The sequence below is a fragment of the Colossoma macropomum genome, unplaced genomic scaffold (assembly GCF_904425465.1).
Source record: "Colossoma macropomum unplaced genomic scaffold, Colossoma_macropomum, whole genome shotgun sequence".
In the NCBI taxonomy this organism is placed as follows: Eukaryota; Metazoa; Chordata; class Actinopteri; order Characiformes; family Serrasalmidae; genus Colossoma; species Colossoma macropomum.
The window spans coordinates 34553307-34579514 of record NW_023494790.1 but is presented as its reverse complement, the minus strand read 5'-3'; the positions used below and the strand labels follow the sequence as shown (position 1 = coordinate 34579514).

General features: G+C 39.7%; 2 protein-coding genes across 4 annotated transcripts in view; one reads left to right on the top strand and one right to left on the bottom strand.

The window, feature by feature from the left end:
* The window catches only part of zgc:174164 (uncharacterized protein LOC570656 homolog), a 31888-nt gene extending 27998 nt beyond the window's left edge, over positions 1–3890 (bottom strand). The window contains exons 1-2 of the mRNA XM_036573181.1: positions 3542–3890; positions 1087–1196 (exon numbers count right to left, since the gene is read on the bottom strand). Of these exons, the coding sequence (XP_036429074.1) occupies positions 1087–1196; positions 3542–3623 (192 nt within the window). The 5' untranslated portion in view covers positions 3624–3890. The remainder of the gene's footprint in view (positions 1–1086; positions 1197–3541) is intronic.
* Positions 3872–17837, top strand: cunh10orf88 (chromosome unknown C10orf88 homolog). Of its 3 annotated transcripts, none has more exons than XM_036573184.1 (8): positions 3872–3909; positions 4604–4681; positions 6178–6300; positions 7472–7669; positions 7903–7978; positions 11374–11574; positions 13081–13436; positions 15809–17837. In XM_036573184.1, the coding sequence occupies exons 1-8, from the start codon at positions 3872–3874 to the stop codon at positions 15984–15986; spliced, it is 1248 nt and encodes a 415-aa protein (XP_036429077.1). In that variant the 3' UTR covers positions 15987–17837. The 3 variants fall into 3 exon arrangements, with proteins under 3 accessions (XP_036429077.1, XP_036429076.1, XP_036429075.1); XM_036573183.1 differs by having other exon boundaries at positions 6175–6300; positions 7906–7978; XM_036573182.1 differs by having other exon boundaries at positions 6175–6300.
* Positions 17838–26208: the final 8371 nt, after the last annotated feature.

The window sequence follows — 26208 nt, the reverse complement described above, 5'->3', positions numbered from 1 at the left end:
ACCAAACCACTCTGAATGACTTTGTAAAAATGACCACTGAATTATGCAGAATGGATTTCCCCTTTAAAATCAATATTTAATATGTGATATGAACCTTGAATGAATAACTAAAAAACTTTGGCGCATGGCTCTCATATCTTGCATGGCTGCGTAAATCAGTCCGAAGATTTAGCTTGAATTTCTTCACAATGTGATCAGACAGACACTAGTGTGAAATGAGACCTCAGAAATATTGAAATCGCACAAGGAGGCAATATGCAAATTAGCCCTCTAAGCCCTCCAACCAATTACTTTTTACTGTGAGCAGTCTGATCAGTTATTACACTGCATATTACAGTATACACCGATCAGGCATAACATTATGACCACCTCCTTGTTTCTACACTCATTGTCCACTTTATCAGCTCCACTTACTATATAGGTGCACTTTGTAGTTCTACAGTTACAGACTGTAGTCCATCTGTTTCTCGGCATACTTGGTTAGCCCCCTTTCACCCTGTTCGTCAGTGGTCAGGACCCCCATGGACCCTCACAGAGCAGGTACTATTTGGGTGGTGGATCATTCTCAGCACTGCAGTAACACTGACGTGGCGGTAGTGTGTTAGTGTGTGTTGTGCTGGTCTGAGTTTATCAGGCACAGCAGTGCTGCTTGAGTTTTAAACACTGTGTCCACTCACTGTCCACTCTATTAGACACTCCTACCTTGTCAGTCCACCTTATACATGTAAAGTCAGAGACGATAGCTCATCTGCTGCTGCACAGTTTGTGTTGGTCATCCTCCAGTCCTTCATCAGTGGTCACAGGAGGCAGCCTACAGGACGCTGTTGGCTGGATATTTTTGGTTGGTGGACTATTCTCAGTCCAGCAGTTTAAAAACTCCAGCAGCACTGCTGTGTCTGATCCACTCAGACCAGCGCAACACACACTAACACACCACCACCAGTAAGTGGTAAGTGGAGCTGATAAAATGGACAGTGAGCGTAGAAACAAGGAGGTGGTCATAATGTTATGCCTGATCGGTGTATATAGCAATATAACTGCAACATAGTGTTTTGTCCATGCAGTGCAGTCTTGTGACCGACGCACCTGTCTGTGTGTTTGTGAGCCGTTTTCATGCCTCTTCCATCGGCCGGGCACAACCTGAGGGGTGACAATCTGGTAACTTTTCAGTTTTGATGTCTGTTCATGGAACAAATCTGTAAACACAACAATATCAACTGAATGAACATTGCAGTCAACAGAGCAGCTCTGCGGTCAGTAAAATGCATTCAGAGTAGGGCTGGGCAGTATGACAATATATCAGCATTGTCAGGGGTCGGCAACACGCGGCTCTTTTACAGCCCTGCTGTGGATCCACTGCATTCGATTTGTAGGTAAAAATAAAATAATCCTCCTTTACAGTAAAATAAAGCTCTGCTGATCGTTCAACACAGTTTAACAATAAATGATCTTAAACGCTGGAGTTAATGTAGAACTGCTTATTCGCCTATTTTAACCATGAAGCCTGCTGGTCACCATAGCAACGCATTAACGAAAAGGCAAAGAGAAAGATTTAAAACAAACATTAATAATTTGGAGATACGGAAGTCCAGAGAGGCCATGAGCTGTTGCTATAATTTTCTTAATTGCTATGTTGAGATAACAAGTTAATTATCTTATGATCTCAAGATAACAAGATAACTCGTTATCTCAAGATAACAATCCAGAAAATTATAACTACCTCATGGCCTCTACAGACTTCCATATAGAGACGAATGGACTTCTATTTATAATCACTCCAGCTGGTTTCCTGATACGTTTAATCTGCAGTGAGAAACACTAAAAATTAGCGAAGCTGAAGTCAGTTTCTTGTTCAAACTCTCCCGTTCCACCTTAAATGGTTCAGCCGTTACATTCTGGCACCTCAGGCACCATTTAAGGTGGAACGGGAAAATTTAAATGAGAAGCTGGTGAATGAGAAGCGACTTCAGCCTCGTAAAAAGTTGAATGCTGAGAGACGTTTTACAAGAAACTGTTCTACTTTTCTGGAAAAGTTTCCTGCTGGAGATGCGAGAAAAGCAGCTATAGCTGAGCTAAAGCTTAAAGCAGAGCAAAGTAAGTCTGTGTTTTCGTTTAAAGTTTTTATCCTATACTAGCACATCAGCACATACTGAGACATATTTACAGCCAAGATGGTAAAATGGGCTTAAAATGTTGTGGCTTCCAAGGGAGTTTGATTTTTGTTGAAAGGATAAAATGGCTCTTCTTAACATTTGGGTTGCGACCCCTGGTTATTGCGATGAATAACAAAACAATATGTTACAATACACTTTTCTGAGTATATTGTGGGTTATCATCAGTACTTGTAGATCACTGACCAACTGCATGTTTCATTAAAAGTCTGATTTATTAGTCCTGTTTAACTAGATGTAGTAGCAAATACTACAGAGGTGGGCACTATGGCAAAATATAACATCACAATACTTCAGTATGTTTTTTACAATACACAATGTGTCACAATATTTATTTTTTCGGACATCCGGTAAGTTAGGGCAGACAAAGTAGTGCCACATTATAAATACACTATCAACCGCTTATATGTAAAATTTCTCACACTGTGCTGCACTAAATCCAGTTAAACTGGACTGACCGAGCCCTCTTTTTAAACAAATATGCAGTTAGGAAGTGACTTTTAAGTCCTGCCCTGTTGAAAAAGGACCTTTAGAATCCTTGAGGGTTAAAACTTAATGGTTTTGCTTTCTAATTGGGAATTAAGACCACTAGTTTCCTGTAGAACACCTTTAGATCCCATTAGAAAACCATCAAATACATGTATAATCAGCCATTGGTCACCTGTTAAACCATTAGGATCCTTTTGTGATGCCAAGCCATTAAAAAACCATTGGGAACCAACAGAAACAAATAAAGGATTCTTTTCAGCAGGGTGATGATATCCATGATACCAGCCCTAAATCAGAGTGAATACAATGTAAGAGAATGGATAACAATTAAACTGAATTGAAAGCTGATGCTAAACAGAATTCAACTTCAGCACAAATGGGTGGAGCCAAACTGCTGTGGAATGAATGCGGATATATGTATATGTGTTGTTTTTATGACATCACACAAAGTCATTTCAATTTGGGCTGCTCTTGTTAGTTCCCCTACACAGACTGTACAGACTGGGTACCTTAAATGATGTTTACACACTACCTCACACTCTTTTATTCCAAAAAGTGAGGTCAATTTGGGTTACCATGATACAGACCCTATAATATGAGCCCAAACCATTAGGCCACAAGCATTAGCAACGTCCCAACACTGAGAACATGAAACATCTGTAATGTGAGCCAGTAACGGAACCCTTAAAAAGCAGCTTTGATGCTTTAGTCTAACACTGTTGAACCATACAAGTAACTCAGCAGTCCAATCATTCATTCACAGACACTGAGCTGCACCTTTATGCCATTTTAGACTTTCTTATCTCCACAAATGGTAACCTGTCATTGTACTCTGACCCCCAGAGCCTGAACTGAAGCACTGAGTGTCCAGCAGGCCGTACCTTGACTCTCCACTGTGTAAAGTAATCCAACTGCGACAGTAAGAAGCAATAGCCCGGCTCTTCTGCGCTTCTGCCCCTCCATTACGTGAGCATCATGAGTGTTGCCGTGCCTGTTCAGTGAGAGAGAGGTGAGCTGTAGGTGTGCACCAGTCCAACAGGTGAGCTCAGGTGTGTAGTAGTCCTACAGGTGAGCTCAGGTATGTTGTGCTCCAACAGGTGAGCTCAGGTGTGTAGCGCTCTGATAGGTGAGCTCAGGTATGTTATTCTCCAGCGGCTAAGCTCAGGTGTGTAGCAGTCCTACAGGTGAGCTCTGGCGTAGCGCTCCAACAGATGAGCTCAAGTGTGATGGGAGGGACAGAACAGGTGGGGTAGGTCTTGGGCTACAGCCTGTTCAAAACTCTTCACAATATTTTAGGAATTAGTCATGGGACTGGTTGGGCAGGATGGGCCAGTAGTTGAACAGAGTCTCATAAAGAGCATTTTAGCACCATCAGTCACCATCACAGCCACATAATTTAATATCATTTAACATAATTTAACTCGACTGGAATATCTCTGTGGAGGCTGTGGAAATTTTATTCAGCATTCAATTAGTTAAACCTGCCTGTCTGCCGATCTATCCAGCTTGTTTTATGCCTACAAAGCCTGCCTTTCTCGCCGCTCCCCGGATCTGCTGATCTCCACATCATGCAAAACAATGATTTACCAGAAAATTCGAGCGGCACATGAGCTGTAGATCAGCAGAATTTACGCAGCCTCGACACAACAGTGTGTTTAACGGCTAAAAAAGTCTGAATTGCGAGCAGTTTGGATTAATCTATCTGTGAATCTGATTAATTTGGGGGTTTTAGATTTTATAAGATTAAATCTGCGCTGTAAATTCTAAACGTATAAAAAATCAAGCGCGATACATCAAAAAATTAAAATAAAGTTTCCTTGTTAGCTAGTTAGGTCAAAAAAGCACATAAAATAGTCATCATATTTAGACAGAAATACAATAATAATAATAATAATAATAATAATAATAATAACATCGTTACTGTTATTATTACTTTTAAACAGGCGCAGGAGCATATCCTCCTTTGGGGTCCTCGAGGCGAGCCCGTCGCAGGGTGATGACTCAGAGGCAGCGGCAGCTCGGTGAGCGGGTTTTGAGTTTATATTTATTTTAATTTTAATGTAATTAAATTAAATTAATTTTACAGCGGGAGTGTAAAATCACACCGTTAGAGCAGGAGGAGTGGAGGGCTCTGCTGTCTCCGCTGCGGTGTCAGTCGTGTAGCAGGTCACGTTGTAGAGCTTTTACAGCTCGTTATACGAATTTTCCGTTCCACCTTAAATGGTGCGGCGTATTATTATAACGGCTGAGACGCCAGAATGTAAGTGCTGCTCCATTTAAGGTGGAACGGAAAATTCGAATAGCGTGCTGAGTTCAGCTTCGTTTAAATCTGTGAGGTTTACAGAGCAGCCAGTGCTGCAGCTGTATTACACTCACTCACTCACTAACACACACACACACACACACACTCACACACTCACTCCCTAACACTCACGCTCACTCACACACTCACTCACTAACTCACACACTCACTCCCTAACACTCACACTCACTAACACACACTCACTCATACACTCACTCACTAACACACACTCACTCACTAACACACACTCACTCACACACTCACTCACTCACATTCACACACACTCACATTCACACTCACTCACTCACTAACACTCACACTCACTCACTCACTAACACTCACACTCACTAACACACACACTCAATGTCCTATTATCATTTCTGTAACATGACTCTGCTTCATTAACTCATTTTAGGTGAAAATACTCCAGTGTCTCTCTTGGTAAACCAGTCTTTTAATCGAATGTCATTAATTAGTGATGCTGATGTCTATTAAAATTATCATAAGCACAAAACACTGAAGGCAGACAATTTCTATCAGGTAGAACTGAGTGGCTCTGAAGTAACTTTTTGTAAACAAGCAAAGTTTCAGTTTAAGATTTATTTGCAACTTAGTTACAAGTTTAAGTTGCTTTAACTTGCTTTAAACTCAGATTCACAAATGAGTTTCCTTTACTATATTGCATCTGTAGGTCTCTGTTCATAAACATAAACCAGCCAAAACAAATTTACTATAAAATGAAATCGTGTTTGTATAAATTCAGAAAAAAGACACGTCAGTCACAACTGCATATGTGTACATATTTCTATACTGTGGTCTATTTACACAAAGTTAGGTTAGTTCATCATTTATGTTGAATAGACACTCCCAAAATGTTACGCTGCTGCACTGATGTTGAACCGTGTGCTGCACTGGGTCGGTATGACCAACAGGTCAAAACAAGCTCAAAACTAAGTGATTGGTGTTTTTGCTTTGCGCTTCTTTCGCTTTGACATGTTACGTTTTTATACACACATAAGACAAAAGGAACGACAGATTTCTCATAATGTAGTGGAGTAAAAAGTGAGATATTTGACTTCGAAATGTAGTGGAGTGAAAGTAAAAAGTCGCCCAAAATGTAACGAATTACATTTACTTCGTTACTGTCCACCACTGTTATTTATTGTTTATAGTGGATGTTCTGGTCACTGCTGTGTCTGTATGTGTTCTCAGCAGCAGGATGAGTGTGAGTAAAGGTGCTGTAGTGAGCGGAATCTCTTCCTGGGTCTGTTCCTCCAGCTCTCAGCTCTCAGACATCATCAGCACCCTGACAGAATCAGACGAACAGCCTGCTGCACAGTAAGTCAGACACGTCTCACTGTATCATCATCTGATCAATGTGTCTGTTTATGGTGTTCTTTATTAGTAGTGTTCGCACTACTACTTATTTATTTCAATTAGAAACATTTCTTCTTCTTCTATGCATTTATGTTTATTGATCTGTTGTTAGTACTTTAGAAGTACTTACTACTGTGTTTAATCCCTTATTATATTTTTTTATATGAATATTTTCTATAACATGTTTGTATATTTTTATTGGTACTAGTAGTGATATCAGCACTAAATTTGTTTGTTTCTCATTTTAATATTAAGACTGGGTGCTTTATTATCTTTATTATTTGCTGTTAATATTTCAGTATTTGTTATTGTCATTACTACTGGAAACCTCGTCAATTGTTATTAAGTATATATACATTTTAGTTATTGACCTGTTGGTAGTATTACATTGGTAGTAGTATGCAATGTTTATTGTATACAGTTTTATTAGTATTAACGTCATTAGCATTAAATTGTATTTTTTTTATTTTGTTGTTATTGTTGCTATTATTATTATTATAATTATTATTATTGTTGTTGTTGTTATTAACATTTTCATCTTTATTATTTGTGTGAATTTATTTATTATCTATTCTTTATTAGATTTACTTTTTGTTAGTATTACTGTTTTTTCGGTATCACCAAATTATTACTGATGTTGTAATGGCCATAGTTTATTTATTTAGATGTTGTGACAGATCTTTAAAGGACATTGTTTACTTAGAAATTTAAAAATATATATGATATATGAAAAAATAATACATGTATAGCTCTGGAATAAATACAGAAAAGCGGAAAAGTTTGAATCTTGTTTGGTGGAGCTTTCAGCAAAGGTGGCCAGCAAATTGGCCTGTCGTAGACTGTCCAGGACAAGCCTTGCTCTAAAAAAAAAAAAAGCTGGTATTTTCATGCATGGGTGCTTTTGATGGAACGTTCATAATAAATAAATAAATAAATAAATAATTATAATAGACTTTATTTATAGAGCAACTTTCATACAAGTAGCAGCTCAAAGTGATTTACAAAAATGAAATAAAAAATTAAAATACAAATAGAATAGCTTTATCAGATCAATAAAATAAAAAGTACAAGGTGGTGACGATTATGATGATGATGATGATGATGATAATGATGATGTAACCCCCTGTCCCAGGTGTGAGCCGGTCTGTCTGGAGCGCGCTGAGGAAGGCTCACCGTGTGTCATCACGCTGCTATGTAACCCAAACTCTGGGGCCGTAATCAGCCGTGTTGTTATTGTCAGTGAGGCGCGCACTATAGAGGTGTATTCTCTCTCTGGAGATTACTGTGGCACCTGCCGAGGGGACGAGGACCAGAGATGGCAGAGCGGCAGGTATGTGGACGATCGGTCTCCTCAGTGTTGGAGCTTCTGCTCCCAAGAACTCCAGAAACATCCTAAAGTGAAGAGGGGTGTAAATCTCTGACCTCACACTGATTCGACAGTGATTCTTTACGAGATGATTCAGTGACATTTGACTGATACTGTATGTTATCTATGTCTAATATTAATGTGTCTGATGCTGTATGATCTCCTGCTACATCTGTTTGGTGTGTTCTTTCTTGCAGTAGCGCTGAGGAGAGGAAACCCTTCTACAGGTGTCAGCTGGTGCTGGAAAGCCCACTAGCTTCATGTGAGGTGAAGGTATGGACAGATGTTTCTTTGATGGAATTCTAAGGCATTAACCAGTGTGTTGTTACTGCTTTTATTGATAGGAGTACACTCTTTAAAAAGACGGCTCTTCAAGGGTTCCTTAGAAAGGAAAATGGTTCTATATAGAACCATGAACACTCAAAGAACCCTTTGCATGATTAGAGTTCTTTGCATCATGCAGCATTCTTCAGATTGATGGAGAATGTGTTGTCAATGGTTCTATGTAGTTTGGAAAATGATTCTGTATGGCACCGGAAAGGGTTCCACTATTGTTACATGCCAAAGAACCCTTTTTGGTTATCTAATCTATCTTTGTAAGATTACTAGTAGTTGTACTGTTATTCATTTATTTAGTTGTAATAAATAATAATAATAATAATAGTAATAATAGTAATAATAAGTAGTAGTAGATATTTTACTACCTGTATTTTCTACATACATATTCTATGTGTCTACTAGAGCCCGACCGATGAATCAGTGTTCCGATATTATCGGCCGATATGAACTAGTTGCACATAAATCGTATCGCCATTTATAAATGACAGTTAAAGAAAAAAACTGAGAAGCAGAAGACCGATCCTTCGGCCATGTTATGAGTGTTGTTGCGAAGTTTGTCCATCAGAGGGCGCTCAGTAACTGCCCTGTTGGCAATACAGGCTTCCAAACATAACAAAAATCAGCTGACCAAGCAGAGTCGAGCAGAATAACTTTACCTCACAAAAGAGGCTATCAGCGTTTATGGTAAGTTGATAACTGTCATGTGAAATATGTTACTTAAATAATAATAAAAATAGCCCCATCACTTCTCCTCTTAACTAAATAAGCCTGGCAACATTCATGTCAGCCATGCCTGCCTGTGGTGCAGTAACATGAACGCCGGTCCTGTCAGGCAAACATCACAGTTAGCCTGTCTTTTCTCCCTACATTGTCACTTCTAAACATTCTCTGCCAACATCGCTTACAGCGGCTTATAATGCTGTTCATTTCTAAAGTGAGTTACCCACAAAGCTAGCTAAGGCTGTGTTTGTCAGTGAAATAAAACTAACGTCAATGAGCGGTTAAACCATACCGTTTAACTAAGCCTGCCTGAATGACGGAGCTGAAATTCAGAAACAAACAGGGACACGTAAATAAACATTAGCTGAACAAGTATCTAACATGGCTTGGTAACCAAACAAAGTTATCTAGCTAATTGTTTCAAACACGCATGCACTGTAATGGCACTGTTTTGTTGGATTGCAGTGCGCATTGATATGCTGTGAGACGTTATTCACGTCTCAAAAAGGGGTTCCAGTATAGTTTTGCGTAACCCGGCATGTTTAGGTGCTCCCGCATCAAATTCTTGAAACGATAGTGTGATGGATGTTTATTTGCATGCGTAACACCACAGTGTGAAATCCTAAAATCGCAAGTTTATTTTGAAACTGCATTATGTCATGTTATCTTGGGGAGAAGAATCTTTATGTTATGTATTTCTGAAGAAAAGAAAAGAACATTGGCCAGTATATTGGTAGGTCGGTGTACCTTCTGTTCATTTAATTTTAAATTCAAAATCCAGTATTGAAAAATGGCAAATGGGTCAATTCTCGTTTTTAATTCTGTTATTGTCAGTCGAGAAACAAGAAATTGCTTCATTTTACAAATGTAAAAATTCAAATAACAAACAAACAGCAATGGAATAAAGGGGTCCATTTTGAGTGCACCCATGGTCGCAGGAGCTCAGAAATCAGGCGGTCGCAGTTAAAAAATGATGAGGCCAGGAAAGATCGAGCATGAGTGTTGAGAATGTCAGCCTAGATCTGGCATTATGGAAGACAATAACGTTTTATATGTGTTTATTGACTTTATTGTATTAGCATAAAAACTGTGCTGACACGCGACACAACTCCCGCTGTGTGCGCTGTTCTGTGATCATAGTGTTCTTCTAATAATGTGGCACCGATTTTGGGGGGAAAGGAGCTTTAGAGGCATGTTAGAGCTGTTCCGGGGGTCTCTGTGCTCAGGACTCTGTGCTCAGTTCGCTTCTGGGAGCGTTTTTTCACGACGGTCTGAATCAAACAAGGGAATTCATCATTTTTCAGGGGTGATAATGTGGGCACTGAACGTTTTTCAGGGGGCCTTCAGCACCTCTCCAGCACCCCCTTGCGCCCCCCCGGCCTGGGTGTGTTTAGTTAGTTGGGTTAAGTGTCTACTGTGAAGCTGAGGGAGTGGAGATGACCTTCATTGCTGAGGGGCTGCCCTGTATGTGTCAATAAAGAGCACTTCTTGTAGCAGAATGACAGGCTCTCCTAAGTCTCCTTCTTCACTAAGAAATGAAATGAAATGAACCTTTTTTTTAGCCAACTGTGTCTGAACACATCGGAATTAGACCCCTGCATTTGACCCATCCGTGCAGTGAAACACCACATACACACTAGTGAACACACACACACTAGAGGGCAGTGAGCACACTTGCCCGGAGCGGTGGGCAGCCCTATCCACGGCGCCTGGGGAGCAGTTGGTTATTAGGTGCCTTGCTCAAGGGCACTTCAGTCAGCTGAGGGGATCGAACCGGTGACCTTCCGGTCACAAGGCTGGTTCCCTAACCTCCAGCCCACGACTGCCCCAGTACTGTTACAGTACTGGTCATTATGACTGAAAGATAGAATGTAATCTAGTGTCCATATACCTGTATGATGCGCGTGCATGCATAGGGGAGTTCGGCACAACACCGGCAGAATACTTGTTGAACTTGAGCATCTGCAGCTGATCTGCAGAGCACAAAGCCCCATCAAATGGTGGGAGTTCAGTTTCTTCCCTATACCGTTTCTTTCACATATAGTTTGTACAGGTCAAATATACAAACGCTTATACAAAAAATAATATAGCCTGTCAATACACCAGAACCACAGGCCTGACTTCTGTACGTGATTTCTGAGCTTCCATACCCGCGCTCTGCACGTTTATTTCTGCTTATGATGGGAAATTCTAAATTTGGATCATTAGACTACGACCCTTTATTCCATTGTTGTTTGTTGTTTTTTGGTTTTATGGTTAGTTTGTGAAACTGTAAAACCAAGCTACTGCTTGATTTTTCCACTGACAATAACAGAACCAGAAATGAGAATCGACCCATTTGCCACTTTTTTTAATACTGATCTTTAAAATGAAAATCAAATGAACAGAAGGTACACGGACCTTGGTATATCAGATTTTTAGATCCTCATATCGTTATTGGACTTCTATTGGAGTTCTGTATCAGTCGGGCTCTAGTATCTACCTATCTATCTGTTATTAATAATAGTAAGTGTTCAGCTGAGTTGTTGTGTGTAGCGTTTAGATGAGTGTTGAGATGAATGTGCAGATGAGTGTTGAATATGCTCCCTCTCTCCGATCTCTCTACGCAGCTGCTCTCTCTTGGTGGGCGCTCGGCGGTGGGCGTGGCCCAGGTGACTGTTGGACTGCAATTCCTCCAGGCCACTCATTGCCCCCTGAGCGCAAGCCCAGGCATCGACCTTCAGCGTGTCCAAGCCATGATGGAGCAGATGGGGACAACCCTCTCTCCAGGAGCGCAGAACCTGATGGAAATGGTGCAGTTTCAGCAGAAGGTCTGGAACAGTCTGTTATTAGTAGTATGAGTTAGGTATGCAGTTATGCTAATTAGTGGACCATAAGCTTCCATCCCTTGTGGTGTTTATAGTAATAGAAGTTAATATGACTGATGATATCCACAATCTGCTTTTATTAAAGCAAACACAGGGCAGATTTCTTACTTTAATTTGTCAACAAATTGGGGAAAAATCTCCGATTACAACTAAAATATTATATTTCTCTACATTTTCTAATTTTGTTTCCTAATTGTATTTTAATCCATTTTATTGTTGCAACGTGTTTTTATACTTTTGATGATAAAACAACTTAATCACTTTGTCATGAAAGTGTGCTACGTAAATAGAGCTATTATTATATGCAGTCTGAACAGCTGCAGCATTAACTAGATTAGCACATGCATTAACTAAGATAACAAAAGCACGGTAGAAAAATTGTTAGCTAGCTGGACTAGCTAGCTAGAATCATTAGCATGAGGAACAAAACTGGTGCCTAACAAGCATTAGCAAGTTAACTAACATTGCCTAATTAAAATATGACAGTTGTTTTTAACAGATTGTTTTACTTTTTGGTTTAATTTCACTGCAATTTGCATATTTTGCATATAACAGCTCACCACGGGCCTGTCTGTTTGCATCATTGAGTTCCATCAAAAAAAATTCAAGCAATACTTGATTCAAGCAACCATGCAGAATTTCAAGGCTGTGCTCCAATTAATGGTTAGTTATGAAGTTTTAAAGTTTGAAGTTGGAGTTTAACTGCTTACAGAAATAGCTGAAATATTAACTTTAACACTATTTAACACTTTAAATACATAAATACAGTATAACTATAAATACTGAGAGTAATGTTTTACTGCAGTTCAACTAGTTTTGTGTTAATAAATGCCCTCAACTGGTTCATTTGTTGGAGGATGTCAGATGAAATGTAATCTTTCAGTCAGATTTCAAACTTATTTTTGTGACATTTTGCAAACTTTAGGTTTTCTGTACTGTTCCTACATTTCTGTCAAACCTAAAAACATTCATAATGAATTTTTGCCTGAAACGTTTACACCAAAATGTGTGGAATGGCTTCACAACTAAAATTCCAGTTTGAAGGCCTTTTTGACTATAATGAAACTTTTTACTAAATAAGAACAGTAATGTCTGATTAACATATGAAAAATTTAGATACAAAAGTCGCATACAAAAGGTTTGGCGCCCCTGCTTAAAATACACGTCGTTGATTTTCTAAGTGAAAAAAAGTGAGCACCTCCTCTACAGAGGACATTTTTTCCAACATTTTGGAAAAAGAAAAATGTGGCTTGTGCAAAAGTTGACCCATTTCACATTTCATTTTCTTTCAATATGTTACCAAATAGAACTCGGGCACAACATTGGCAGAAAAATGGTATATTTAAGTTTGCTTAAACTTATTTTAACTTATTTTCAATTGGAAAATCAACAAAATGTGTAATTTCACCAGAGATGTTGAAACTTTTGCATTTCTTTCCCTCTTCTCAGAATAAAGCAGATGTCCTTGGTGGTTTCCTGCCTCTGCTGATGGGTGGAGGTGCGCTGGCCTGCCTGGCTAAAAGCTCGCCGTTCTCTCCAGACTCCGCAGCCATGGGAGAATTAGGCTCTGACGGCTCAGCTGCACCTGCCGGCCAGAACCCGGAGTCAGAAACTCATCATCCTCCATCTCCCAGCAACCAGAGCAGCGTTCCAGACGCAGTGTCAGCCCTGCTAGCTGCTCACGCCGGCCAGCAGAGCCCAGTTAGCCCTGACCTGCTTCCTGTGTTGCAGAGCGTATGTGGTCAAGTCACTCAGCTCCGTCTGGACGCGGTAAACTCTCCAGAGAAGAGGAGGAACGGAGAGCGGTGAGTCACTTGTGGCTGAACAGCTTATGAATGAAGGTGCTGATCATTGAGCAAAGGCTGGAGTCATGATGCAAATGTGTAGTCATGATTTTGGTGGGTTTTTTTTGTTGTTGTAAACATGATTTCTCATGTTTCTACAGCTTCTGAGCCATTACATGTCAGTTTAGATTAGATTTAGGTTTATTTGGGCATGTATTTTGTTCATTCTTTCCCATGTTGTTTGTGTTGTCTAAAACCAAAGTATTTCAGCTGATTCTGACTCAGTATGGGGAAAAAAGAACATTTCCCATTGGGGGGCCATGTTTTTGGTTTAATATCTGCACAAATATGATTCCCAGCCACATGAAATTTGGTAGAGCTAAAGACAAACATGTTTTCTGCCTGTCTAAATGCTTAGAAGGCACCACAGAAGTCTATTAAAGTTGTGTCTGTAAGCACATAATATTACTCAAGTTTGAAAATGTGGCACTTTCTTCCCCATGTTGAGGACCCCATAAGAACAAAATTAACCTTCTGTGGTGACGCCTGAGCATTTAGACAGGGAGACAACATGTTTGTCTTCAGCTCTGCCAAATTTAATGTGGCTGAGAATTACATTTCTAGAGATATTAAACCCAAACCCAATAAATAAAAAAGAACAAACAAAATCTGAGACATACAGCAACACACATCCAGAATTATGTCTAGTTTGACATGGAATTACCCTTCTTAAAGTGATAAATTGGAGAAAAATTAACAAATTAACTAAACTAACCACCTGAAAAACTAATTGGGGCACAGCTTTGAAATTGTGCATGGTTTCACTAATTAAATTAAGTTTGTCATGGACATCCAATGAGGATGGCCCGTTGTGAGTTAGTGTGGAATGACCCCTGTATGCTTACATGGAAAAGATATATTCGGTGTGTAACACGAATGAAATTTGCAGAAAAAGGTAACAAGTAAAACATAAAAAATCTGCTCAGAGCCACAATCATATTTTCAGTAGGTAACGTTAGTTAGCGTGCTAATGCTAGTTAGGCACCAGTTTTGTTTTATGCTGCTAATCACTGTGGTTAGCCAGTCTAGCTATCTACCTAGTTAGCTATTTCTGCCATGCGGTTGTTAGCTTGGCAAATATTAGTGCTGGCCTAGCTAAGGTTACAGATGTTCGTCTTTCTGTAGTTGATCTGCCCATGATTACATCATGAATAAAAATACATTTATTTATATAGCACACTTTCATGACGGTGTCATCTTAATGTGTTTTTTAGGCATAATAAAAAAAAATTATAATAATAAAATAAAACCAATTGAAAAACAGTTAGGAGATAAAAGCAGTTTGATAAAATAAAAACAGCAATTAAAAAAAATATTTATCTTTAGGGATTTCACCCAAATTGAAATTAAAGTAGGGAATTTTGTGTTTGCTTTGATGAATAATCGTTAGATTTTTATCAGCTCTTCTGCTCGTTTCAATACACAATTACTGTTTGTTGGCTGAATTTAACACACTAAGAAATAAGATAAAGAGAAATTTTGTGCTAAAATTTGCAAAAAATGCTACATGATATACATATATAGTTGCATTTATATCTCTATGCATTTTATATCTGAAACATAGTGTTATCAAAGCTTGTAATTGCCCTTCAGTTCTTAAAACTGGGCTGGCCTGGTTGTACCATTTCACTTACTAGTTGCACCACCTGACTTTTCAGACTAATTTGAAATTAAACCGGCATCTACTTAGACACTTGTAGAAACCTTTGTTCTTAACTTAAGTTTATAAGTTTATACTCCTGAGGTCAGACCACCTGACGTGTTAAACTGAACTGTTCTAACCACGACTCAAAAATCACAGATTTTACCAAATTTGTGAAAGGGCTACTGACCTTGGCATTGGTCCACGAAGGTCACTTGGGGTCTTCTTTTTGATGCAATACCCTGGCCCCTCTTTTGTAAAAACATGTCAAAATAAAAAATTTTGGTTGTGCTTTTTAACCATAATTCAAAAAAATTATAATAATAAAATAAACAATTAAACAACAGTTAGGAAATAAAATCAATGTGATAAAATAAAAACAATAATTAAAAAAATATATATTTATCTTTAGGGATTTCATCCAAATTGAAAGTCGAAAATTTGTGTTTGCTTTGATGAATAATCGTTAGATTTTTATCTGCTCTTCTGTTCATTTTAATACACAATTACTGTTTATTTGCTGAATTTAACATCCTGAAAAAAACAGACATAAAATGTGGTTTAAATATTGCTTTAAATGTTGTGCACCTTTTACAAATGCAGTTAATCACCTGCAGTTAATCAGGTTTTCAAGATTCCTGTTTCTGCACTTGGTGCGATTGATTACATTTTCTGCTTTTGTGTTTGTAAGGGACGACCACATGTGCTGTGGAGGTCTAGAGAAGGCTCTGGAGAGGGTCGTGGAGAAGCGAATGGAGGAGCTGGAGAAGAGGCTGAAGGAGCACATGGACCTGCGTCTGGACGCCCTTCAGAGGAAACTGGAGCTCACACTCCAGCAGGCCCTCACGCACCTGCCCAACCCTCAATAACCTACAGCGCTCTTAGCCAGGAACAGCCACCAGCTAATATTGAGTTTGCAGATGCTTCAGTGGAAGGCTGCTTTCAGAGGAAAGTCTTACTAGTTTGGCAGAGCAAACTGTTGCTAACCTTTACAGTTTGGCCACAAGTAACGTCACTAACTTCTGTGGTTCGCCGTAAACAAGCGTTTTTAACAGGAGAACTTTTGCGGTTTCACCACAGGAACCTGTGGACCTTCACGGTTTGAATTACCTTATCCTAAAACTTACTGACAAGGAGAAGGATGTTTCTAACAATGTTGGCTCATGATGGAGACTCGCTAATCTACGCTAAGAATCACTGATACTTTACTGTTTATTGAACTGACTGGAGCCAAACATTCACTTACTCCAGCAAGCAGCTGGCAAAGAGTGATGGACACCTGTAACTGTGGACTGACTGTTCTTACAACTGTTTGTTTTTCTTACACGACTCAGACATTACCGTCTAATGCTGCTATGAAAATGTTTGTAATATCCTGTCCACTACTCAGCGAGCTACTTTTCAATGTTTGGTTTAAAATTTTAGAGGTTTTGGGAAAAGCCTGGTTTTATGCACAAGACCACTGCACTAATAATGTTGATTTCCAGAATCTTCACCAGGCTTTTTGAGAGGGAATTCCAAGATTTCTGCATAATGAAGTGGGTAAGATGTAAACAGAGTCAGTCAGAGTGGTTTGGTGTGAAACGCTCCGTTCTAGAGAACCATAGTCTGAATTGTACTCAGTGGTGGTGATAGGAACCAGACGTCCACCTCTAAAAGCTCCCTCACAGAAAGTTACTACATGAAATGGTTATGAATGCATTGTCTGATTTCTGAGACACTGCTGATGATAGCTTCAAGAAGATTTTGGTCTAGAACATTTTTAAGCCATTCATGGCGGATAGGTACATGCAGGTTGTTGTGAGGCAAAATAGTCCCTAAAAATACCCCCCCTGCCTCTTTTTTTCCAGATTTGCCACTTTTTTATCATCTCAATATCTAGACATGTGTAGATTCACTGGTGGTAGTAAATAAAATGGCTATGTTTATGTTGTAGACATGGCAACTGACCACTAAAAGCTACATCACATGAAGTTATTACATGAAATGGTTCTGAATATATTGTGTTGGGTTATGAATGCGGTGTTGTATGAGAAAATAGTCACCAAAGAAAAACACATTTTTTCAGATTTACCACTTTCACCATTCTAAACATTTAATAGAAACTCAGAACGCATGTGTAGGGTCACTGGTGCTTTTGGATAGTGAATAAAATGGCTGTATTTGCTTCGTAGCCATTGCAACCCCTGGTTCCTCTCACTAGGGTCCTCTAGAACGGACCCTTTCAGATCAAATCACTCTGAATGACTTTGTTTACATCTCCACCACTGAATTATGCAGAAAATCCCTCTTTAAAGTCAAACAGATCTGACTCAACTCATCGATTAAATGTCAAGTTGAGCACAAAATGGAAGTCAATAGTGTTGCAGCTTTGTAGGATCAGAATTTGAAAGGTCTGTCTCACCTTCACCTTAGACAGGGTTGCTGAGTTACAGCTCAGCCTCTGTTAACCCAGATTTAGATACTCTATGATTAATCTTCATGCATGTACACGAAAGCATGACGCTTATGGCGAACAGCCAATCGTGTGAACCATGAGGAGTTGAACGGCTTATTTTTCAAAGAAAGAAGAAATAATAGTACATAAATACGTAGAAAGTGAAAGTGAGACAGACGCCTAGTTAAAGTGTAAAGTTGTTTTTATTGTCATTCTTGTTATTTGATGTGTTTCTTTACTCATGTTCTCAAATGGTTTACATTAAACAACTAAGGACAAAAAAAAAATACTTCTAATAATAAGTCACAAACTTGTGTTGTGTGAAATCTTATCAGATCGAAAATTTACACTGACTGCTCAGGCAGCCAAGCCAATGAAGTCACAGGAACCCTGTTCTTCAGTGGTCAGGACCCCCATGGACCCTCACAGAGCAGGTACTATTTGGGTGGTGTATCGTTCTCAGCACTGCAGTAACACTGACGTGGTGGTGGTGTGTTAGTGTGTGTTGTGCTGGTCTGAGTGGATCAGACACAGAGTGGATCACTGCTTGGATCAGACCCCGCGACCCAGAAGGATAAGCGGCGTAGAAAATGTGTGAGTGTTTATCGGCATCAGCAGGTGCGTACAAGAAAAGTACTGGAAATTGGCATCGGGCCACTTTTTCCTTATCGATGCATCTCTAAAAAAACACTCCAGGTCAAGTGGTCACTCAGACAACAGGCTCTCCACTTTTAGAGGCCACAATGTCAAATGTTTTTGCCAGGGGCACCAGGAAATATGCAATGTCTACCCCTGCTTCAACCCTAAGATCCTTTCAGACGACATTTTCACTACACCGTGAACGTGTTCAAGGTTCATGAAGGCAAAGCAGCTCAGCTGGAGAAACTCGGTTATAGTAGGAAAAACACAGCTGAACAAATGTTCCAAATTTGGGTTTTTTTTTGTAAAGAGTCCCAAATTCAGCTAAGCAACCCAAATTCTTGAACTGGTAAATTGAATTGACCTCCTTTTTAAAAAAAAAGACTCAAAAAGCTCGCTGTACTTTGCTGTAATGTCCACATAAACCCACTGACCCATGTCCTCCTTCCAGCCTTCCAGAAGGCACATCAGCCAGGCCGGATGGAGGTGCTTTCCTCGTGTCTTTTCTCGTTGCCAGCTGCTCAGCGGTCGGGTTCAGACAACAAGTTGCTCTTTTTCTGGGGGTTGCGAAGGGAAACGCTCGCTTCAGAAGGACCTGTGGAATCGTGGGTAAGGGGGTGGAGATGGGCTGAGCTCTACAACAGTCACAGTTTTTGTTCACTGTAGCTCAGGAAACCCAACTGTATCAACAAAAGTGAGGTCCAAAATGATTCAAGCACTTATGAACAGCAAATTGTCGATAAATATGATGAACAGTATGTCTATGTTTACCGACAATGTACCTAATGCATGCTAAAAATTATAGCTCAAACAGTTCAAGTGTCAAGTATGATGTTTAAGAACATCTGTTTACCACAGCTGGACTTTTAAAGGAGAATTTTAGTTTAATGTGAAATGCACCGGTCTAAAGAAGCCCACCGACTCAGAATGGTCACAGTGGTTGTGATAGGAACTAGATGTTGAATTCCTCTAAAAGCTATGCTGCCTGTTGACACTTTTACGATAGTTTTGTGTTTAGATTTTCACCTAAAACAGTTATTAAGCCATTGATGCACCCCCCAAATTTTCTGGTTCTTTTCAGATTTTTTTTTTTCCATTATCAACATCTTTACACAAGCGAAGACACGTGTAGGTTCACTGGTGGTTTTGGATAGTAAATAAAATGGCGATATTTGTGTTGTAGACATGGAGACCCCTGGTTCCATTCACCAGCACTGTAAAGAAATCTGAATCTGGCTGCCTCTTGAATGAGGCGCAATGTAGGTCAGCCAGTCAGAACCGAAGGACAGTCTTAAAGGCACAGTAACAAAGGCCTGTTTCATTCTAAGGGAAAATGTGAATTCCGACGTAACATAAGTGGATCTCAGAGGTAAAAAATAAATACATAAAACACAAGAACATTTCAGTAAACGATCACCGACTCATACACCTTTGGGAGATATTTTTACTGTTTTAATATTTGCTGTCGAGCTGACAGAACCGCTAGCTGTAGTTAATTAATCAAGTCTAATTTAAAGCAGGTGCAGCTGGAAAGTGGAAACTGTATTTTTACACAACCTCCCACTCAGTGAGGAGGACGTTCAAGAGCTCTCCATTCCCACAGCTGGAGAAGTGCAGATGTCGAGTGCGTCTAGGGGTCGCCGCGTCTCCAGAGGGGTGATAGAACGCCACCATTGTGCCTACAAGCTGTTCGGAAGACTTAACTTGCCAAGACGAAAGCGTCTACTCCAATCACACTACAAATGCAGGTGCCAGAAGTTTGCCAAACTGAATAAACAGCTTCATGGACAGACGAAAATCTGGCTGCCTGTCAGGAGGCTGAAACTGGCCAGTCACTGATCGTCCAGCAGTGTGATGATCCAAAGCATTTCTCCAGATTCACATAAAAATGGCTCGCTGAGTACAGGATGAAGCTTTTGCAGTGGCCATCTCAGTGCCTTGACCTCGACTCCATTAAAACTCTGTGAGCTGAACTGAAGAGCAGAGTCCACCAAAGGGAAGAGGATGAAAAACACAGAGAGTTACTGTTGGACATTACATTGCCAAGTATTCACCTAAGGCCCCAATCCCATTTCTTATTTTTACCCCTACCCCTTGTTTTTGAGTGTCATCTTGCCCCTTGGAACTGAGTTACTTTAGTTTGAGGGCTTTAGTTACATTTAGGGCATCATATGACTTCAAAGGGTTGGGGGTGACCATTATTTATTATCTCCCACCCCTAATTCTTAAATGAAATGAAGCTATTTCGTCAGCTTCTTGTTTGAATTTTCCCGTTCCACCTTAAATAGGCCTGAGGCGCCAGAATATAATAGCTGCACCATTTAAGGTGGGACGGGAAGTTTAGCTAGCAATTTTTGCTGGTTTTTTTGGTCATTTGTGCAGCCATCTTGCCGGTTTTTGGAGTGAGTCTCTGAAAAACCTCTGTTTAGAGGGCCATGTAGCCCTAACACTTCACCCTACCCCTCTATCTCAACAAAAATCCTTGTGGGATCTAAAGGTATTCTACAGGACACTAGTGGTCTCTGGAACCAGTCACCTGCAATTGGAATGCAGACATCAAAACCGCACCATGGAGCAATTGAAGAAGGTCGCCTGGTCCGATGAGTCCCGTTTTCTTTTACAATACATGGACAGCCAGGAATGTGTGCGCCATTTATCTGGGGAAGTGATGGCATCTGGATGCACTGTGGGAAGAAGACAAGCTGGTGGAGGGAGTGTGAAGCTCTGGGTAATGTTCTGGATCAAGACATTCATATGGATGCCAATTTGACACGTGCCAACTACCTAAACAACGTTATGGAGCAGGTACATCCCTTCGTGGCGATGGTATTCCCCAATGACGGTAGCAGTTTTCAGTAGGATAACATGCCCCGTCGCTCTGCACATGTTGTTTGGAACAGGTTTGAAGAACATGGCAAAGACGTCTCCATGGCCTCCAAATTGCTGAACTGGAACAAGAAGTCAGATTCGTGCTGGCTCCACTTCACAATTTATAGCACTTAAAGGATCTGCTGCTAACATCTTGGTGCCAAATACCACAGGGTACTTCAGTGGTCTTGCAGAGTCCATAGCTATGTCCCAATTCAGGGGCTGCAGCCTTTGGAGGCTGCATTTGAAGGCCGATTGCATTAGAGTGGAGGACAAGCCTTTGAAGACCACATCCTTTGAAGGATGCAGACCCTGATTTGGGACACAGCTCATGTCTTGGCGAGTAGGAGCTGTTTTGGTGGCTTGCAGAGGATCAACAGCATATCAGGCATATAGTCATAATGTTTTGGCTCACGGGTCTGGACATTTAAAAAGTTGCATGGTTGCATGAAATGCAAAAATAAATTTTAAAAATTAAGAAAATTTTGACTGTGGATATCAACAACATGACCTGTTTAGACCTTAAATGCCTTATGAAATAACCCAATGAAGTAAATGTTCCTTGGTTCCTTGCATGGTTCTTGCATAATTATTACAAGATTCTAGTATTACAATGCAAATACAATAACAGCAGATCTTGGATCATTGAGTACAAATCTGTGCAATACTGCACAGCGACAGAGCTGCTTGTCTGCTGCCCAGCCTTTGTATGCAAATCTATGGGCACAATCACCACTGACTGGACAAAGCAATGAATTGTTACAGGAAACTGACTGGGTTCAGTTTGTTCCGCCAAAAGACTCAATTCAACCAACACAGTGGGAGACATCGCTTCCTGACTCCCACAGTAAAAGGCCACAGTAGGGAAGCTTGTTTTCTGACAAGATTCATTGCATATCTTGCATTCTCTCCTTCTGAGGCAGTGAGAGGACTCGAGGGGTCTAGACCACTAACTGCCCAATAAAACATGGGTTTGATTTTTGAGAAAATGGCCTAATTCTGCTCTGCCCTTCCCTGCATGATGCTTTTGGCCTCCAGATACTCCCACGCCCCCAGAAACAAGCGCTAGTTGGTGTGTTAGTTGCGTTATTAGTTGAGTTATTCTTCCTCTGCCTGAGGTCATTCCAGTAAAGCCAAATGAAAAGGAAAAGCACTTTCTTCAGTGTGGCCAATAGACGACCTGACATGCAGCTTGTGCGGTGTAGATTTGTGTAATTTGTACTTTTGCATGTGCTTTGGGTGCCGTTGTGTTTTTGACTAAAGAAATATCCATGACCTTATGTGGCACGTGTAAGGCGCATTTTCAGTAGAGTAACAGTAGAGGGCAGCATATTCCATGTGAACACACCTCAGACTTGAAGGGGAAGTCCACTGATTTGTCTAAAGTTCTGCATAAGTAAATGGTTGCAATGTAAGCAAAGTCAGAATTGTTCACAGTGGTGGTGATAGGAACCAGACGTCCACCTCTAAAAGCTCCCTCACAGAAAGTTACTACAGAAAATGGTTATGAACACACAGCCTGTTTTGGCCTAAATATATATATATATATATATATATATATATATATATATATATATATATATATATGAATCTTTTCACGGTGGAGGGATACATGCAGGGTGTTGTGAGGCAAAATATTTTATCATCATAAACATTAATGTGTAGGTTCATTGGTGGTTTTGGATAGTAAATAAATGGCTATATTTGAGTTGTAGTCATGGTGACCCCAGGTTCCATTCACCACCACTCAGTCTCTACAGTGAACCACTCTAAATGACTTTGTTTTCATCTCAATGACTGAACTGTGCAGAAATTAAGAAAAATGGGTGGAGTTGTCCTTTAACAACAGTATCTCTTTCGATGACCTTGGACGTCTGAGTTGCTAAATATGGTGAGAATTAATTATGGTCTGTTTTATTCATAATGGTAAATAGCCTTATAGGTAAACAGTTTCATAACACTGCAAAAAATCATAAATAATGCTTATAATAGTTACAGATTATGACCATGATAATGACCGTGTGCCCTGCCAATAAAACAAAAAAACAGTACATTTTCTAATAGCTTTTCCAAAGATTCACAGAGCACGTAAAGTATATATAAACACATAAAAGCTATATAAAAATATAAGGCCTAAATGTTCTCACTGGCTATCATTTAAAAACAGAACGCCCTTAACCTCTTAAATTCCCAAGTGTTTTTACATCCTAAGACTTAGTCTTCAGTAATTACATAGAAAAGCTTACTTATTTTGAAGTGAGGAATGAAGGCCTGGACCTGTTAGTGGGCCCTGGCTATTTCCAGGGGAATTCCATCATTTTTTCACAATTTCTGCATGAATAAATGTTTAATACCTAAACAGAATCATTCAGAGTGGTTCACAGTGGAGGTGGTAGGAACCAGACGTCCACCTCTAAAAGCTGCGCCACAGAGGGACATTTATTATAATAGTTTTAAAAGATTTTGGCCTAAAATTAAAAATAAAAATAGTTTTAAAAATGCCTTTATGGCAGAGAGGTGCATGCAGGGCAAAATAATCCCCAAAGAACACTTTCGTGTTTCATATTTTCAGATTTACCGATGTTTTAATCATCAGCAATTCATCCAAAATGGTAACTTCACAGGATAGAGAAGAAACATTCTTAACTAAATGTAACCAAATTTTTTCCCAGATCATTTTGGACCATTTTGATTGGCCCATTCATCATGAAATTCAATGCAAAGGGTAAGAGGAGTTTTCATACACACACTTTTTCTAAGCCACTTATCCTTCTGGGTCACGGTGGTGCTGGAGCCTTTCCTGGTGCTCGTTGGGCAGAAGCCAGGAAAAACCCTTGATAGGCCACTAGTTCATCACTGGGCAGAAATCTCCAATTCTCCTGACTGCATATTTTTGGACTTTCGGAGGAAACCCATGGGGAGAACATGCAAACTCTACACAGAAAGGACCCGGTCGCCTGGCCGGGGAATCGAACCCAGCCCCATGTTGTTGCACCACAGTGCCATCACCAGAGATTTCAAATTGTGCAAAAAAAGTAAAAAATGCAAAAAATATGAGATGTATGGTGTTTTTGCATGACAGCAATATAAATGGACATGGTGGTTTTGGATAGTATATTATAAAATGGCTAGGGTAGAATTACCTTTTAACCAAGCCAACAGAAATGCCTCAAAATGTTTTCGCTGAGGGTAATCGGCAGTATTTGGATGAAAAATGTTGGTGCATTCCTTTAAAAGAGGGAAGGCCTTGCTTGAAATATTTATCACTTGGGAAATAAAGAGCTATTCTCTAAACCTGGAACCACATTTGGCAGCACATACTTGAAAAATCAAGACTTTCTGCTGTTCTCTTTAAACCAGATTAGCATTTGGACTCAGAAAAAATGAGAGGTTATTAAAGTAATGGCACATATTTATTGGTATTATGGTTGTATTGAACATATACAGTGACGGTACATCAGTGAACTACCCCTTTAAGCTTATATGCCCCAAATTCACCCTGTTAAGCAAAAGGACACGGCGATAATAACCCAATCAGGAGAGAAAAACAGGACCACTGACGTCCATCATGTTTGGGATCATAACGGAATAAATAACAGTCACTGTAAAGGCCAAAGCTGTGCGGCGGGACTCATTAAAAGGCCTATTAAACTCTCAGGGAAGAAGCGAAGCAGAGCAGAACCAGGCGCTGCAAGCTTTTTAATATTTCCTGCTCGTCTGTTGTTCCGCCAGGAGAGACGGCGGCTTCGTTTTGATGCCTGAAGTCAGGAATACTGAAACAGCTCACAAGCACAGTGTTGCCCATTTCTTTATTCCCTTTCTGAAATAAAAGGCATCAGATACGGAAGCAAAAAATGTCAGCGGGAGGAGATGAAACGGTCCCACTTTCTATTAAATGTCTCTAATAACTGTGTAGTTACACATGAATAACATGTGCTACAACACTGTAACCAATGATGATTTAATCAATGTTACAGATGGATTACAGAAGTACAGCCTATGTAATTACAGGTGTATCAACTTCAGTTTTGCTTAATGTAATTACACAAGTGTATCTTCTACACAGGAACTTTCCTGTAGTGTAGTGTTAAAGTTACACTTTAAAATAAGTGGACAGTTCCTGTGTAGTTATTATGTAGGTACTGTGTAATAATGGAGTGCTAATATAGACATTGCTTTGGGGGGGTTTTAGTTAATGGCATAAAAGTTACATTTTAAGATAAGTGGACATCTGCTGTACTGTCACATTACAGAATGGTTTAAAGTTGAAACATTTGTAACTGATTACAAATGTAATTACATTTGTGTTATTACCCTTGTGTAAATACATGAGAGACAATAGGCTGTTACAACTATATAAGATACCCTTGTGTAATTATATGAGGCAAAACTGAAGTTGATACACATGTAATTACATAAGGTGCACTTCTGCAATCCATCTGTAACAGTGACTAAACCATTAGTAGTTACATTGTTGTTGCATATGTTGTTCACATGTAACTACACAGTTATTAGAGACATTTAATACAAAGTGGGACCGATTAAACCAAAGATGCACAAAATAACGGTCAAGGAATGGATAGGAGGAAAACTGCTGGTACGGACTGGATTCATTAAGTGAAGAGAAACATTTAATGCCATTTAAATCGAAGAGACAGTCTTTTAATTACCTCGGGTCATTTTTAAGATGTTCGTGTAGAGAAATACTTTGTTTTATGTGAAAAAATAATAATCCCATAAAACAATTGACAAAAGCAGAATATCCATTCAGCGTCTCTCATATGAAGATTCTTTAAGCACATATAGAATAAACAAAGAACACAACTTGCCGACGGCTGCGCATAGTACCTTTCTGATGTACACATATAAGTAAAGAACAAAAACAGTACATGGTCAGGAATCAGCCACTTAAGAGCCGAAGACTCGTTACATGCATTTGCAATGTGGAATATAATGAGCCTGTTTACCCTCAGCCACTTCATGTGTTCATGTATGATTGAATAGCTGTCTGACTGCAAATGCAACCAAGACGCATTTGGGACGGATTGCTATCTGGAGGTGGTTTGGAGATGCAGCTGGGCTATTTCTTCAAGCAAGATAAGTAGAACACCATTTCCAAAAAAGTTGGGACGCTGTGCAGAATGTAA

Coding starts and splice junctions, on each gene's coding strand:
- cunh10orf88 (XM_036573182.1), top strand. CDS start 3,872: ATGAGCTCAAGTGTGATGGGAGGGACAGAACAGGTGGG. Junction 7,670..7,902: donor CAGAGATGGCAGAGCGGCAG/GTATGTGGACGA, acceptor TCTTTCTTGCAG/TAGCGCTGAGGAGAGGAAAC. Junction 13,437..15,808: donor AAGAGGAGGAACGGAGAGCG/GTGAGTCACTTG, acceptor TGTGTTTGTAAG/GGACGACCACATGTGCTGTG.